Raw genomic sequence first — 16,632 nt, 5'->3', positions numbered from 1 at the left:
GGGTGAGCGCTTATATTGCCGGTTTTTGTAGCAGAAATAAAGTGTTCCATAGTTGATGCTAAACCTTCAAGAACTTTATTCGAAATCATTCTAAGAAAAGATACGCACGCACGAGGTTCATGTAAGGCAGGGGCGGGCAACTTCTTCGGTCGGCGGGCCTGATATGAGAAAATGAAGTACTTGGAGGGCCGGATTCCTGAATAGATTGGAACGCAGCTTTGTCTTATTAATGTTCATGGTCGAAAATGTTTGCTCATAAATGTATGTAGACCCCAACAGAACAAGTAGATTCATGGCCATCTTTCTCAGGTTGGCAAACTTGGACTTATTCAGTGACGCAATACAGGGATTGCGGCAAAATGTGACCGCAGGCCACATTATCATGTAAGACCGGAAACTGTCTGCGGGCCGTATGTTGCCCACCCCTGATGTAAGGGAACCCCGATTTACAATAAATAAACAAGAAAAGCTGGTGCAAGTTATAATAAACAAACAAAGAATTAAGGCTTCAGTGCACGCACGATTTTTTGTCAAAAACTGTCATAGCCTACTTTCAAGTTGGGCCTACCGTCCGTACCTGCACATGTCCTACAGTCAAGGGGCAAAAATAAACAATAGCCTACTACAAAATAAAGATACTATCAGCAATTCAATGTGTGCTGCAATATCCATAGGCTACTTTGTTAATATAAATTACACTATGAGTACTTAAATGAATATAATAAATTCTTTTGAGCACTTTTTTCCAATAACAGTAGCAGAGCACTGCTGCTCCAACAATTGGAGGGCTGCTATCGGTTACGTCACGAACAGCAGCCTGTCAATCATTGAGCAGCAACCAATAGCAGGTTGCAGCACCTGCTCTTTCGGTTAGGACCCCGCCTCTTTCTTGGAGTGCATTGGGATTCGTATGTGGAGTAATAACGTTCATGTTCAAGACTGTCCAAAATACAAGAGATTCAGCCGAACGTCTTATCGACTTAGATCAACAAATAATATCACGAGAGTAGTGATATTAACATGGTGGCAGCGAATCCTGTGCTGTAACAAGTCGATCCTACGAAGTACTAACATAGACCTACAATACTGTACCGTACTAGCCTATCGTTTACGTTGATCAACATTTAACAAGTAACTTGCACGTCACAGCGCGGAAAGAAGTACTTCCGTTTTTTTAATATGACAATGTCAGTTTAAAAGAGAAATTTAGACGCTTCTGCTATAGGCCTAGTGACACAATAGGCCTATCATATAATAGGTGACGGTAAAAAAAAACTAAAAAAAAAATTCTTTGCTTACATATAGTCATGTTAAGTTGTATAACTTACTTTTTCCTATTCGGCAAGTCATTTATAGTCAAACAGTACCTGATCATCTACACTAGGGGTGACCAACAAGTCAGAAACTAAGAGCCTCACTTCTTGCTGTGTTAACCGCAAAGAGCCACATCATACACATTGGCACACATGAATATCAACCCGTCTCTTCCTCACTCACATACACACCTTTGTTCAACTACGTTTATTGTAAATGTTACACACTAACATGAAAATGACAGAAATTTACAAGTCATTTATATGTGTACAAGCTAAAAATACAAATACAATATGAACGAAAGAGCCGCATAATACCGGGCAAAGAGCCGCGGGTTGGCCAGGCCTGATCTACACTCTTACCCACAAAACCGCATTCTTAACTTTTGAATATTTTGTAATATAAACGGTAACCTGAGCTAACGACATGTCAACAATTGAAGATACAGTACCTTTGGGTCTGTAATGAAATGGTTGTTTATCGCACCTTAACCTGTAAGGCCGACCATTTCACGACAATGTTTGTAAGTTGAATTGTTAATTATCCTCGATGATAAATGAGCCTCAAGGTCGTTGTTCAGCTTTTCTTAATCTTAGAATTAATTGTTCACCTCGACAACTGTATATTCTGATTATATTGAAGCTTCTTTGAACGAATACATTTAGATAAAACATTGGTACAGCAACTTCAGCATAAAGACGTCCATGTTGCGGCGTTGTTCGTAATAACAAGAAAGGAATGAATAACTCAAAATGCACACCAATAACCAGGAAGCAATCGATTACGTCACGCAGTGTTATGCTTCGCTGATTCGATAGATGAGAATTCTATGTCTTACACAATCTTATATTACATTAATTCATAATATTATCACAGGTCGTTCCCGTTCAAAATCACCATATACTTTGCAGGCCGTGTTTATGCAAACAAAATAAAAACAACAAAAAGGTCACAAACTAATCACAAATAAAATGTCTCCTAAAATACCAAATTACACGCCGTTCGTATCAAACCACAATGACATTTTGAAGGCTATTATAGGAGTGGTCAATAATAATGGAATAAACTCAAACAATTCCCCTAAAACATATAACTGCAATTTGCTATAGAAATATTGACACAAAATATTCCAGGTATTAGCGTGTTTATAACGAAACTGTTAATGAAAAAGAACCATAAGTTGACTGAACCATAAGTTGAATATAACAGTGACTAAACGCTATGAAAACACAATCGCAAAATATACAGCGTGTAAAAGGTAACTTGTGGTGGACAAACGTGAGATTTTCTTGACAATCTGAAGTTTTGTGTGTAAAGTAAATTGCGAAAGACTACACGCATTATAATTCAACGTTCACTGTCAATTGTCACGGCAAGCTTAAGTTTTGAAAGTTTGAAAGTTTTGAAAAGTCTTAAAACTGCACTCAAAGTGTAGCTTATTATAGCATGAAAAAGTTGTCGGTTTATGCTGAACACTCTTTGTTATACTTTTCTTTCATATTTTGGTATCGAGAAATTAACACCACGTTCGTTCAATAGCTTTCTTGCTTGCACTACATCATAATTAAACTTCATTTTCATAACCTTGGTAAATGGATCTATGGTGAGTTTGCGCTTGCCTCTTTTATGATCTCCATTCAGTTGTTGACTGAGGCAGAGAATACGTTGTTGGAGGTGATCAGGCGAAATCACTGTGTGTTTCCTCAGAAACTTGACCATTTTCAGTGTTGTCGCAATAGGATCGTTCCTCAGTTCTTCAAATTCAATTAGGAGAATTGGTTTACCACTCAGAACCACATACTGAATCACAGTCAACCACGAATGGGAACGTAGTTTAAAAATCTTGTCAAATTCTGAAACAGAATGATTAAATATGTGGCATACACGAAGTGAAAGTTTCAAATTCCGTTTAAACAAATAAAGTTTTACTGAAAAATATGTAGCCTACTTTGAGACTGAAATTGTTTTTCGCTTGCAAATCCAGTCTGATTTCTGTTTGATGCCACACGATTAAATTCGGCCACTACAGCATCATATGGGTTTCGAACGATGAGGATCGCAGACTCGTACAAAGACATTCTGTTTTCATTCAACATGTGGTCTTTCACAACTACACTGCGATGCTTGGAGACGTCTGGTGGCTCAGCCAAAAATCCTACAGCATGTAAATTACGGATGGCGTTGATTGCGTAAATTACAATTAGTAATATATACTATCATCACCATGTCTGCGTAAATGTGTGTCTCCATATACGCTGCCGGTGTAAATGCCAGTAGCACTTTCAAGAAGATAACGCGTCCAGGTATTTCCAGATCCAGGAAATGTCGCGAGAGCTGTTTGTTTGTAATTAGCAGGAGAAAGAAGCCGGATGTTTCCACATCTTGTGTCCTCCGAAAATGTTCGATAAACTTTTAAGTGTGTTTGGCTGCAAGATATCTTGCTTGTAAGATTGAACCTAACGAAATTTAAATAAAGAATTTAAAAATGACTTTTAATCTTTTTGGTTTTTGTTTCAAAGGTTATATAAGAAGAGGGGCTTATAATTTTTTTCAGAGGTTATCATTTGTGACGTATACTGTAATTGTGGCACGGTTGACAACAAGCAAATATTGGCTAAACAAAATGTAATCGATATAGAATTTATTGCATTTCTTTCATGACCGTAATGAAGATTTACCTTTCATTAAATTGCCCGCACATACATCCATTTTTATTATCCACTAAAGCCAACGGTAGTTTTTGTGTATCACAGAACAATATACAATTAGTAGGAGTAAAATCTTTTTCGTAGATGTGATTTTCATCCGCAAAGTTGAACATCGGACCAAAACACCCCAAAAATTTTGACTTTTCAATGTTTTTGGGAACGTTAGCTTCTAAAAATGTTATTTTCCTATAAAGACTGTTCCATGAAGTTTTATTAATCGTTCGAATTGTATTTAATAGATTGATTCTTTGTAAATAAAAAAACAAACATAAATTTAACTTACCTTGGAAACAAGGAGATACAATCTTATAAACGTCGATAGCATGATCACCACCACATGTTCCCACTCCTCCTTTGCAATAAACTGGACATTTTGCGTATTGAAGGTGGGCAAAATGCGTGACGTCCTGCGCACAAATGCACGTATCTCCAGATTTTAGCCCAGCGTAGTTTGTCAGCTTTTATGAAATGACGAGAAAAAATTATACAAAAGTCTAAACCAGTCGAATGAATGAAACAGACAATAATCTCGAAAAGCTATCCCATCAACGCCGTTTCTTTGAAAACTTGACTTCGCTCACCTTGAAGAGCATAATGAGAAGCACAAGACAGCCGTCATGTTATCGAATTTCGCTACGATCATTTGTTGATTGAAGTCATTGTATAGAAAGCACCCAACTTTGTGTACTTTGGAAGTAAATTTTGATGGTTATTATAAATTATCTTAACTAAATTTGGTGCTTTATCAGATATTACCTAAACTCTGAATTAGCAGTTAGCCTATTATACTTGCAAAAGTTTTAACGTCTAAGTTTTTCGAACCAAATTTTAAAATTCTCGTTTTTCCAGAAATAATTACATGAACTACAAGTTAGATCTTGTTAGACTTTATTTATTGCATTAGTTACGACTGCTACATTGCGGTAAAAGCATTTACTGTATTATTGTTGATTTTGTTAATTGGCTACTCCGTATAAAACTTTGCACATCTTTTGTTATACCTTCACAATGATGGTGTGTCTTAATTTGCTGAACTTCCGATATACTGCAAATGAAATAACATACGATGAACACATTAGCTCCAGACTTCAAAAATAACTTTGTAGAAGCTTTGAGCAATAAATATGCACCAAACTACTATATCTTTTATTCGTAGTATAATGTTTTACCTCATCATTTCTTCTCTTGTAAGAGAAGTTTGCGATGACTCGACAATAGGATCTGGTGTCATTACACTGGATAGCGTCAAATAACTCATAAAATATAACAGTGCGACAGAAAAGAATATGAGCCAAACTTTTCTTTTGTTCTGGCATTTCGAACTCTTATCTTTCATCTTCATTATGCAAATACGTTAGGTTGTGGTGCAGTGGTTTTCAATCTTTGCGTGTGGATGACGCAATCAGCAAAGTTTTTGTTTATTAGAACGATTGTTTACGTAATATAAAAGAACAGAAAAATTAATTTTGAAACTACGAAACTAAATATAACTTATTTTTATGCAATTAGAAAATTTTAATGCACTGAAAATAAAAGAAAAATCTTCTCCAGAGTTAACTTGTCATTTGTCGGCAGCACAGTGGCGGAGCGCTTAGAAGGCCTGGCTTACAGAATGCGAACAGGATTCGTTTCTTAGTTCCCTTGCGGAACAGATTAAAGATTCTTGTTCCCCTTTAATGGCTTTGGTGAATAGTTAGGGCAATACAACAGTGTAAACTGTGCTGTAGCCTAAAAGTTATAGGTAAATACAATGGTGTATAGTTACCGTGGCGGGGCTCAGCAGATTTCCACAGATTACTAAAATTAGCGACCCACTAAAACGTTAAGAGTGAAGCGATTCGAGGCTATAGGCTATACAGTACTGTGAAAAACTGCAAGCAAGATATTTGGTTTCATTGCTTTGTTAATATACTACTATTAATTTAGCTTTGTTGTTTACAACTCAAAGTTATCCTTCAACTGTATCTTATACGTTCACAAACTTCACCATCTTTAATCGCATACACTTCTCAAACTACCACAAGTTAGTACTGTTACTGAAATAAAACCTGAATTTAAAACTTAAACAAGATTGAAGTTGGTTATACTAGTTTCCTGCTGGTTAATTTATTTTTTTATTCAATGCCGGTATAAATATTATCCTTAGGAATAGTTATTTTACTATTGAACTGCGTACTACTTTTACTACGTAGCATTTTACCTACTTTATCTGCAAACTATTAAGTAAAAAACCTTAAAAACTATACCACCAGTAAGAAAAATTGTTGTTTTGAATGAATAGGCTAAGTAATCAGGGAATTGGGAAACAGCTTCGAGATGGTTTGACAAACTTGCTTAAAAAATTAGGTTATGTAATGGAAAGTGGATATAATACCTTAGCTTGTAAGGTTGACCCACTTCACTACAATTTTTAATTGTCGAATTGTTTATTGGGGGTGATGAACTGATGATACATGAGTCTCATACGGTCTATGTTTTGCTTTTCTCACCCGCAGACTTAATTGTTCAACTTAACGAATTATTGTCTTATGAAGGTGACAATAAAGTTGTCTAACTTGACACTGAACTTCTTCAAATTGAATTCACAATTGTTACACAAGCATGACAACTGTATATACTGATTAGCCTATAACTTATTGAAGCTTCTTTGATCGAATACATTTAGATAAAACATTGGCACAGGAGCTACAACATAAAGCTGCCACTGCTGGAACTGTGTTACAGCCATCTTCTTAGCACACAAAAGAAAGAATAAATGTGAATAACTCATGTCACAATTTAAAATGGTACACAGAAAACAATTAAGCACACAATGCAATGATTGACTAGGCGGATGTTCGAAGGCAGGTAGTCGTCGGCGCACAATGCAACGCTTAACAAAGCAGGTTTTCCAAACCAGGAAGAATTTATTATATTCCATCTGTGTGGTATAATATGCGACGTACATCACAGTTATACTAGGTGATTATACAGAATCACATCACAAGAAACGTTTTGATAGACATTTATAAGCTACTTAAACCATGTGGATACCACTTTCTTTAAAACTTTGGTGGTGGTGGACCCCTGTAAACTACGCAGGGGTTCTTAAACTTTTTGGTACACGCCCCCCTTGATGGTACCTAAAATATCCGCTCCCCACCTCATTGCAAAATAAAAAAAGTATTTTAAACAAAACAACAATTTATTTTCAATTAACTTTCATTAATGTGAAGGATGCAGTTATCTTTGGGAAACCAAACGTTTAATTCGAGGATTTGTAGAAGATAATGCACATCTTAGGTCGGCTTCACAGTCAAGTTTGTTCCTAGGTTTTGTCTTCATGTTCATAAAGATGACGTTGCAAATGACTCGGTCTCAAAGCATCGTTGCTTAGCTTTTCTAAGCATACCACGCATTGCGGTACGACTTTTCCGTTCACTATGATATCTATAAAGTCAAACTTCAAATAATTTTGGTCATACCTTCTCTTTTTTCCACTCATTTTGTGTCAATACAATTAGTTTAATTACTAAAATACCTGGTTATTAAATCAATACTAATTTTAAGTTTTACTTCATTTTACGGTTTTAATATTGGCTGACGTTGGTTTTACCCCATTTAAACTGGGTGCGCGACATTACTATTTTTGTTATGTGTGGCCGACACTGCGCACAAATTTTTCTATCGTTAATGATTCGAAAATTATACGTCGTAAAATGATCGGATATTTACCGGTTTGTAGCAAAACACCTGGCTTCCTTTATACATCATAATTTTAAAACTAAAGAAAATGCATTTAGTGTAAATTAAGTAGTTCTACAAGTGATACATTTGCAAAAGTTTTCTTGTTACGCCGCCCCCCGCTGTGAGAAAAATTAGGTCACCGCAAAAAGAGAACACAAGAGAGGAGGTAGTCGAGCTAGGACTCTAGGAGTGCGTGAATGAGTAAACGAAAACATTACGCTTCAACTGCAAAAGTTACTATGCCTTTCTGATTGCATTCTTTTCACTGTGTAATTTTTAATCTGTAAAATGCTTGATGTTTATTGCAGCGTACAATTAATAAAGAACTTGGTCAGCCAATCTCACAACAGGCACCAAAATATTCAAATATCTATGGTTACAGAAGTAGATTTATAGCCGTTATAAATGTATGAATTACAAATAGGAATATACTGAGCAGTTATAAGTTTGACAACTTCATGTGATGTTACACCGCCCATATAACTGGCCACAGAGTGGATCTCTGATGATCCACATCGACACATCTCCTGAAGAAAATCGTCAGATATTGCTTCAACTGCTCCCGGAATGTCCCAAGATTTCAATAAATCATACAGACAGTTCTGAAAATTTTGTATTATGTACTTTGGATACACAGAGTTGATGATTAAGCAATACCTGGAGTAGTAATATCTAGGGATGAGATATAGACTTTAACTGAAATTTAAGCAAAACTCTATCATTATGTTATCCCTCAAATCGCAGAGATTTGTTTGCAAAACGTTTTTGTGTTTACTTCTTTATATATTTTATACTTGCAGAAATTTGTGAACTATGTTTTACTTTTCACTATAAATTTAAAATAGTTCATATTTTCAAAATCCGAAGAGGTCTCTGCAAGAGTTTCAACATGGCACAAGCTTGAGTAAACATTAATGGTTAATGCCATACTTAACGCTACAGGGTTGAACATTACCACAGTATTATAGTACCGGACTGTACCATGGTACTTTTTATTACCAATACAGGTACAACTGAAGCCCTGCACCGTATCACTTTCTCAGGAAAATTTAATTGGTCCCAGTACTTAGTAGCGGTACTTTTCAAGCGATTATTTCAAGGTTCAATTTACCATTTGCTATTCTTTTTTAATCTACAAATTTCTAATGAAGTCTGAAGGAGTAAAGTCAAATATGCTTTTACCAGGAGTAATCTGTAGCAGGGCCACAATAGAGGCAAAAATTGCACATGCAACAGGATAAAAACAGTACCCATATACAGTACCAACAAAGTATCAAACTACCTTTTTGAAACAATACCGAGTACAAAAATCTGGTACTACTGCTGCATTTTTTACCAAGTACCGAAACCTTACCGACAGTACTTTTTAAGTAAAAGGTGTGCTACATAAATGCCCTAAAAAGTAAACATATGTGAAAGCATGAGGTTTCAAACATGATAAACCTTTTTTACCTTTTATATTTGCTGCATAAAATTTTTGCTGTGGCTGATAAATTTAATTGGTAAACTTACCATTTTGCTTTTTACATCTTAGTTTCACACTCATAAGAAGGAATCCGGTGGCAAACTGTAATGGCTTTTACCAGAAAAATATTTACCCGTATTCTTACAAGCAGTGGGCCAGGTAAAATTAAATAAGTTTTCTCATTTGTTACTTGCATATATTGTGTCGGTTTTGTATACAAGGAACATATATATAAGAACAAGATTTTGTACAACAACATTGTAATTTACCCCTTGTTTAAAGCAGATAAAATATTCATTGCAACTGATTTATTGGTAGTGATAGAATGGAGCACCTACCCAAGCCTAACTACTGTACATCAAACTGCGAAAAATATAACACGAAAATGAAGATGATATAGTGAGATGAAACAACCTACAATGAGAATACCCTACGAAGAACAGACAAATTCCTTGTCACTTGGCTTGTTACTGTTTTACTGTTTTTTTCCACAGTTTTAAAGCAAACCTAATTTATGTTTAGAAATGATTACATCGAATGTTTCAACATTCTTTTCAAAACATAGCAAAAAAATCATATTATATCAAAACAAAAATACCCCGACCAATAAGTGGATTTTGATGAACAAACAGACATTGTTTTTTGTGACAATAGTTTTTGCTACATATTAATGGTAACAAATCCATCCTCTAGGTTTTCCATAGATATCTATTATATAATTGGTAATAATAATAAGAAATATATGTAAGAAAAACCACTATATTTTGCATTATGCTTAGATGAAAAAGTTTCTGAGCAAGATATTGCTACATTTCAGGCACTCACCACAAAAATACCTAATCTATCATTTTGTTTTCAATCCAGACTGTGAACTAGCCTAGAAGCAACTGGTTCGCAGCACTCTTAAAAGTAGCAACTGGTTTGCATAAATCGACTGAATCTCACCACCAGGTATGACTACAACTAATGATCTGTACAGGACTTTGTCTTATGAAGGTCAAGGTATGGCTTTCTTGGTACACAAACCGCTAACAAGCAACAGCACAATAATGTCATTACTGCAGTGCAGTCAGTTCAAAGTCGCCTACTTAAATCCTTTCAACCGCAAAGATGTTCAATTTTGTGTGAAAAACTTCTATACTAAGTCTAGTTTGAACACTCAAAAAGTTGTGCTAGATGAAAACACTACAAATTGTGGGGTGAGTACCTTCAGTCTGTTCACGTCACTTTCCCACTCTGCATTATTCATACCAGGAAGTCGACCATTTGTGGATTGAAACCGTTCAACCGCTCTTAGCAAAACATACCACACTGCATCAGAAATTTCATCAGAAGTGAGGGAATCCATAATGCTTTTTGAAGGAGATTCATACTCGCTTTGCAACGACCTTGTCCTGGAACGAGGATTAGAGCACAGTATTAATCATACACTATAACTTTGAACAGTTTTCTATTGATAGCTGATATGATGTGAAGTTCAAATAAACCATGCTATCTAACTAGAATGCATTGGAAACAGAGAGATTGTGATGAAATTAAATGGGAGGTTTTGCAAATATCTGCTGTTTAGACTTTCCAGTAACAACATACAAACTAATTATGTCTTACTGTAGTTTAGTTAACTGTAGATGTGGTTCTGCAATAATCAAAAAAGCCAAACCATATGTATCCTTATTCCTTTATTGAGTAACACAGCCACAAAAATATTGCCATATGGACTAACCTTACAACTCTTAAAAAGTGTGCATTGCGGCAAAATCTCTTGATATCCTTTTCAGATATTTTGCCATTGCCACAACCGGACTTTGTGCAAACTTGTGAGATGTGGCCAGTAACTGCCTCCATGTCCTGCTTTGCTTTTCCTTGATAAATATTTTGCAACTTGATATACTTATCAGAATCAGAAAACATGTCCGGTAGCGACCCACGTAGCGGAAGAAGTCCGTTTTCACTATTCGAAACAAATTGTCTTAACCCACCGACCATCATCCAAAAATCAGTACTTTCTTCAGTTAATTGCAAACACTTTGGATCGTTGAAAATTTTTTGCACTTTTTCTGGAACACAGCTGGGTACAAGAGCGCTGTTGACCTGTTTTACAGCCTCGTCAAAATTTTCTTCATCTTCAGGCACTCCATCTGCATTTTTTCTAATCCCAGACATCACTAGTTTTTTAAATTCCTTCTTCTCTTTCCAGGTTTTAGGCATTGCTCCACTGTGGGCTTTCTTCCATTCCATGAGGTATTTGTATAAAATTATAACATAAGGAGTATGTGAATGGTCTTTTTTATCCATTGCATCTAAATCAATTGTATCTGCGTAGGCGCACAGCTCCTCAAATGGGCAATCAAGTCTAAGGTCTTCATGGCTGTTGTCTGGATGGGATTCAATAATGCAATGTTCGGGAATCACTAGACGTAAATACCCTGAAATAGTAGCATTTATGAATTCTTATAAATATACACTGTACAGCATAGTTGCAAACTAAAGATCGGTTTTAGAAGAAAACGTTGGGAGTTAAAATTCATACACGAAACACTATGGTTGTAGTGTCTATGGAAATGTCTGACTAATAAATACTTTCCTCTATTTCTTTAGTCCTAGTGTTCATTTAGCACGAATATCGTTATGTTAACTAGAAGTAATATTGCATGCAACTTGAAATTTAATTAGGTAATTTACAAGCCATGTGGGAAAATACTGCATTGTTACGCAACACAAGCGTAACCAGCTAATACTGTAATGTTACACAACACGAGACTGATAACACAACAAACTGTAATCCCAGTTTGAAAACATTCGATTCATTAAGATTGAAATACTGAATCGACTGAGATTACGTTAAATTTTTTTCACTAAAATCATTATGAAACGAATTTATAACGAAAATTTTGGATTTATTAACCAGCTATGTAAAAATTCTGTCCCAAAACAAATTGGATTTAACACGCGGATAGATTTATTAACCGTGGATTTACTAAGCCGATTCTACTGTATTGTTATGTCATTGTTGTTTATTGGCAAAGCAGGCTTATATCACAAGTAATTCCTTAACATGGATTTTCATCCTCACAAATGCCATTCATTTGAACTTTTCCAGGAAAAATAGTCTTGTTTTATGTTAAAGGCAAGTTTGAATGTAAATAAAGGTTATTTTGTGATAGTCGTTATTAATTGGACATATTTTCTGAAACAACGTTCTTCATCACTTAATTTGCTTATCGTAACTTTATCGATGTTGTGTGGAATCTACTTTTACATAAGACGTGAAAGCAATATTTCTCATGGGCATTGTTATATAACTTCAAAAGTTGAGCAGTGTCGCTGCCATACTTTCATACTCTATGCATGGTCGTAGCAATAGTTATCAAAGGTCGGTTTATTATGTCATATTCATATTACAAACGTTGGTTTCTGCTATTGATCAGCTTCAAAAAATGCAATGTGAGCGAAGAACTGAGTGCTGATATCACATGCATTTCAATTACATTAAAACAGTGAATGCATACAGACAAAAAGTTAGTTACTGATGTTTTGTATGCATAAAAATTCCAAAAATGTAGGTTGAGTAATAATATAATTTATACCAAACGTTCGTCATTATTGTCAATTACAAGCAACACTAATTAAAAGCATTAAAAACGAAACATGTGTTACAAAAATATGTAACTTACCAATAAATCCAAACGATTTGCATGTGACAAATGGGATATTGTTGCACCAAAATAATGCAGCTAGTTTCTGTAATGTTTCTCCATATAAATTACATGCAATGACAACTGTGAAACTGAGGAAAAAGTGGGGATTTGTCTCAAGTATGTTTGCAACATCTTCCTCGATGTATTCACCCTTTACTTCAGGATTCAATTCCAAAAGTAAATTTGTTGCAACCTGTTCCAATTACGTTAGATTATAGATATCTTACTCGCAACGTCAAGACATGCATACAGCTGTTATATATAAAAACACTGTTATATATGTAACACTAGAACAACCAAGTATGCCAATTGATACACTTGCGGTATTTATCTTTTTATTTTCCGATTCTGAGCATCATCATAACTAAGGCAAAACCTCAGATGATGAACAGATTAAGATACTAGAAAAGAAGAAGAATCTAAGAACAGATTAGTGCAACACCACAGTTCATCTATACATAGCACAATATGTGAATAATATGCCATTAAACATTGTCCAGTGCATGTTGATTAGACCTGTAACCAGCAAGCTACTTTTTTGTGAGCTGTTGCCATTATTATTTCGCAAACAACAATTGTTTTTTAGCGTTTATGCGCCTTTTAACACAGCTTAGTGCTCATGTACAAATCTTTAATTTGTAAAAGCCAAAAAGGTTGATTTACAAAAAATTTGCATTCTTTGTTTAAATATCACGTGAAGTGCGGTAATGAACGCACAAAAATGAAATTAGAAAACAAATTCATTTTAAGAATGTTACTCTGACGAAGTAAGTAGAAAAATTGCAGCTTAAATCTTCAATTATGCTTCAATTGACATACTTGGTGGTTCGAGGTAGCTTGGAATTGCAGTCATTCTACAGTGCTAACTAACATGGCTGCTATTATTAATACTATTAACATCAAACATGGTCAAAAGTAAAAAAAGACGAAGACATACTATAACCACAGATTAGGTTACTTGTACACTATTTGTGAATTAAAATATCATGCATAATTATTAATGTACTATAAACCTATTACACCACACCAAATGTTATACACAAGCTACAGATTAATAACCAACAAAAGCAATTTATTGAATTAAAACAGCTATAAAGGAGACAGGCATATAACTAAGTACAGAAATACATTTATAATTAAAACAACACCTTTGCTTTTGACTCTCCGATAGCGTTTGGATCAAGGAAAAAATTACTTCCAGCATCCTCACCGTTTACACGACTTTTATCAACAATTACAAAGCTCCCAATTCCTGCATAGAAAAAATATCACTAGGAGGAGATTCAAAAAAACATTCATGCATTCAAAGTAAGTCTTATCTAGTTATACCAAAATAAAAAATTTCATACCGGTATACTGTTGTAAAAATATAAAGACTTGACACTATACCTGGCAAAATTAGATTCTTTAAGGTTTCTGTTCCTGTAGCAGTGACATTCACTAAACAAATCTTTGAGTTTTCCAAACACCATTGACCATGGTCACCCCATAGCCTTAATTGTCTGTCATACTTATTTTGTTTATTAGCCATTTAATTATCAGCTTCTGTTACTTACATCTACTCCCATCCTACGAAACAAAAAGTTAAATAAGATTGCCAAAGGCCTTATTCATTAAACAGCATCACTGGTTTCTATATTGACGTGCCACAGCAGTATTTTATGCAATAATATTCATTTGGAGCTGTTATTACAGCAGTTGTTAAATGTCTCACTAAACCAGGAGTTAGCAAGCTAAACATCAAGAATCAACTGGGTTGTAATTCCACCAAATTGAAACCATGGAGAAGCCGCAAATCTTGTTTGGTGAGGTGGTGCCTTTTACTCACCCTTTAAAATTTGAAAGGGAGGGTCTTTTCTTCAGAATTGTGGGAAACAGTTTTCACCACGCTTGTCAGAAGGTAGGGTCAAATCACTCGAGCATAACCATTTTCTCTTTCATTTTCTGAAGAGTGAGTTAAAGGCTCCACTATTTGATCACTGATTTAAAGATAGCATCACATGTGTGATCTATTCTTTGATTTTATATTTAGATTTTATTTAGATTAGGTCATTAATACTGATACCAGTATATACTTATATTTAATACATTGAGGATTGACTGATGAGAAAAAGTCTACAGTGTGTCAGAAAAAGGTGACGTATAAAAAGGCTCATACAACAGAAATCCATTCAATTTCACGCCAAAATTTGCGACTTGGCAGTTACTTTCCAGTTTAGCTATTGCGGACTGTAATTTGGTAAATGATGCAAATGAATGCTTTAAATATATGTTACATTTAGGCAAGCTGTGTCTAATTGAAATGCTTAAATACTGGGCCAATAACAACCGTTTTTAAATATGGGTCACTTGTTGAACAACATATTAGGTCTACACTCGATTAAGCTCAACAAAAAGTTTAGTATTGTATAGTTTTTTTGTATTTTCTGCAATTAACTGTGGGGAGCGAAAAGCATAGTGCTAACCTCATTAAAAAATGGTTAGACAAGAAGTATGCTCACAAACAAATAACGATCGGGAAAAACCAGCAAAGCCCTGAGGGCTTAAAGCGTACAACGTTTGAATTACAGTGGTGCTACAATGATGGAAGGTTAGCACGGCCACCAAATCCAGAATATGTTTATGTTAACAACATACAAAACTGAAGTAAACCAGAAAACACAAGTTATAAATATTCACACCAAAAACAATAAATTGAAGGAAACGTCGAGGGCATGATTAAGATTGTGTACGTTGGGTTGTTAAAATAAAACCCCATCAAAGAAACATCATCCAAGGGAAACGTTACTGACATCACTCCACTTGGGAACGTAATTAAAATGACTCTTGTCTTGTGTATATTCTGTAGTAATGTATTACGTTGGTGTGGTGAAAATTTTCACGTTACATTTATTGGTGTATTTATCCAGCGCTATGAAAGCAACTTCACAACATGGTCAGTTTCAGTAGAATACTCTGAAACCGGTAGAGCCTTTTTATCATCCTTGAGAATTCAAAAGAGAAAATGACTACGCTGGGAGTGATTTTGAATCTAGCCTAGGCCAGCATGCTTGATGAAACTGTTTTTCCATAATTTGAAAGAGACCCACTCTTTCACATTCTAATGAGTTGTGATAATATTATAAATTAATGTAATATAAGATTGTGTAAGACATAGAATTCTCGTCTATCGAATCAGCGAAGCATTACACTGCGTGACGTAATCGATCTCTTCCTGCTTGTTGTGTGTGCACTTTGAGTTATTCATTCTTTCTTGTTATTACGAGCTACGCCGCAACGTGCAAGTCTTTATGCTGTAGTTGCTGTATCAATGTTTTATCTCGATGTATTCGTTCAAAGAAGCTTCAATATAATCAGAATATAAAGTTGTCAAGGTGAACAATTAATTCTAAGATTAAGAAAAGCAGTCAACGACCTTCGAAGACTCATTTATCATCGAGGATAATAAACAATTTCTACTAACAAACTTTGTAGTGAAGTGGTCGCCCTTACAGGTTAAGGTACGACAAACAACCATTTCATTACAGAGTGATGAAAAGGCTCTACAGATCAAAACGACGCCACGGCGCTAACTTGGGTAATGATTGCAATTCATTGCAGTAAGATTTGTAGTTTCCGTGGAAGACACACCAATTAAAACAAGCTAATATAAAACAAAACGCTTAGTCAATCTCCATACGGACTTTACCATAGTTTTATAGTAGTCTATCGTTTGAAGTTA

General features: G+C 35.1%; 2 protein-coding genes across 2 annotated transcripts; both read right to left on the bottom strand.

Moving 5' to 3' along the window:
- Positions 1-1,930: 1,930 nt before the first annotated feature.
- Positions 1,931-7,870, bottom strand: LOC143445032 (sialate:O-sulfotransferase 1-like). The gene is made up of 8 exons (XM_076943869.1): positions 5,192-7,870; positions 5,024-5,067; positions 4,604-4,709; positions 4,306-4,481; positions 3,993-4,191; positions 3,538-3,770; positions 3,263-3,469; positions 1,931-3,167 (listed from the first exon to the last, which is right to left on the bottom strand). Exons 1-8 carry the CDS (start codon positions 5,362-5,364, stop codon positions 2,797-2,799), a joined length of 1,509 nt encoding a protein of 502 aa, XP_076799984.1. The 5' UTR covers positions 5,365-7,870; the 3' UTR covers positions 1,931-2,796.
- Positions 7,871-8,021: 151 nt separating this feature from the next.
- Positions 8,022-14,476, bottom strand: LOC143444937 (NEDD8-activating enzyme E1 regulatory subunit-like). Its single transcript, XM_076943760.1, has 6 exons — positions 14,301-14,476; positions 14,060-14,163; positions 12,888-13,104; positions 10,937-11,639; positions 10,421-10,607; positions 8,022-8,350 (listed from the first exon to the last, which is right to left on the bottom strand). Exons 1-6 carry the CDS (start codon positions 14,440-14,442, stop codon positions 8,111-8,113), a joined length of 1,593 nt encoding a protein of 530 aa, XP_076799875.1. The 5' UTR covers positions 14,443-14,476; the 3' UTR covers positions 8,022-8,110.
- Between the last annotated feature and the right edge of the window lie 2,156 nt (positions 14,477-16,632).

The sequence above is a fragment of the Clavelina lepadiformis genome, chromosome 1, assembly GCF_947623445.1.
Source record: "Clavelina lepadiformis chromosome 1, kaClaLepa1.1, whole genome shotgun sequence".
In the NCBI taxonomy this organism is placed as follows: Eukaryota; Metazoa; Chordata; class Ascidiacea; order Aplousobranchia; family Clavelinidae; genus Clavelina; species Clavelina lepadiformis.
This window is presented reverse-complemented; position numbering and strand designations above follow the sequence as displayed.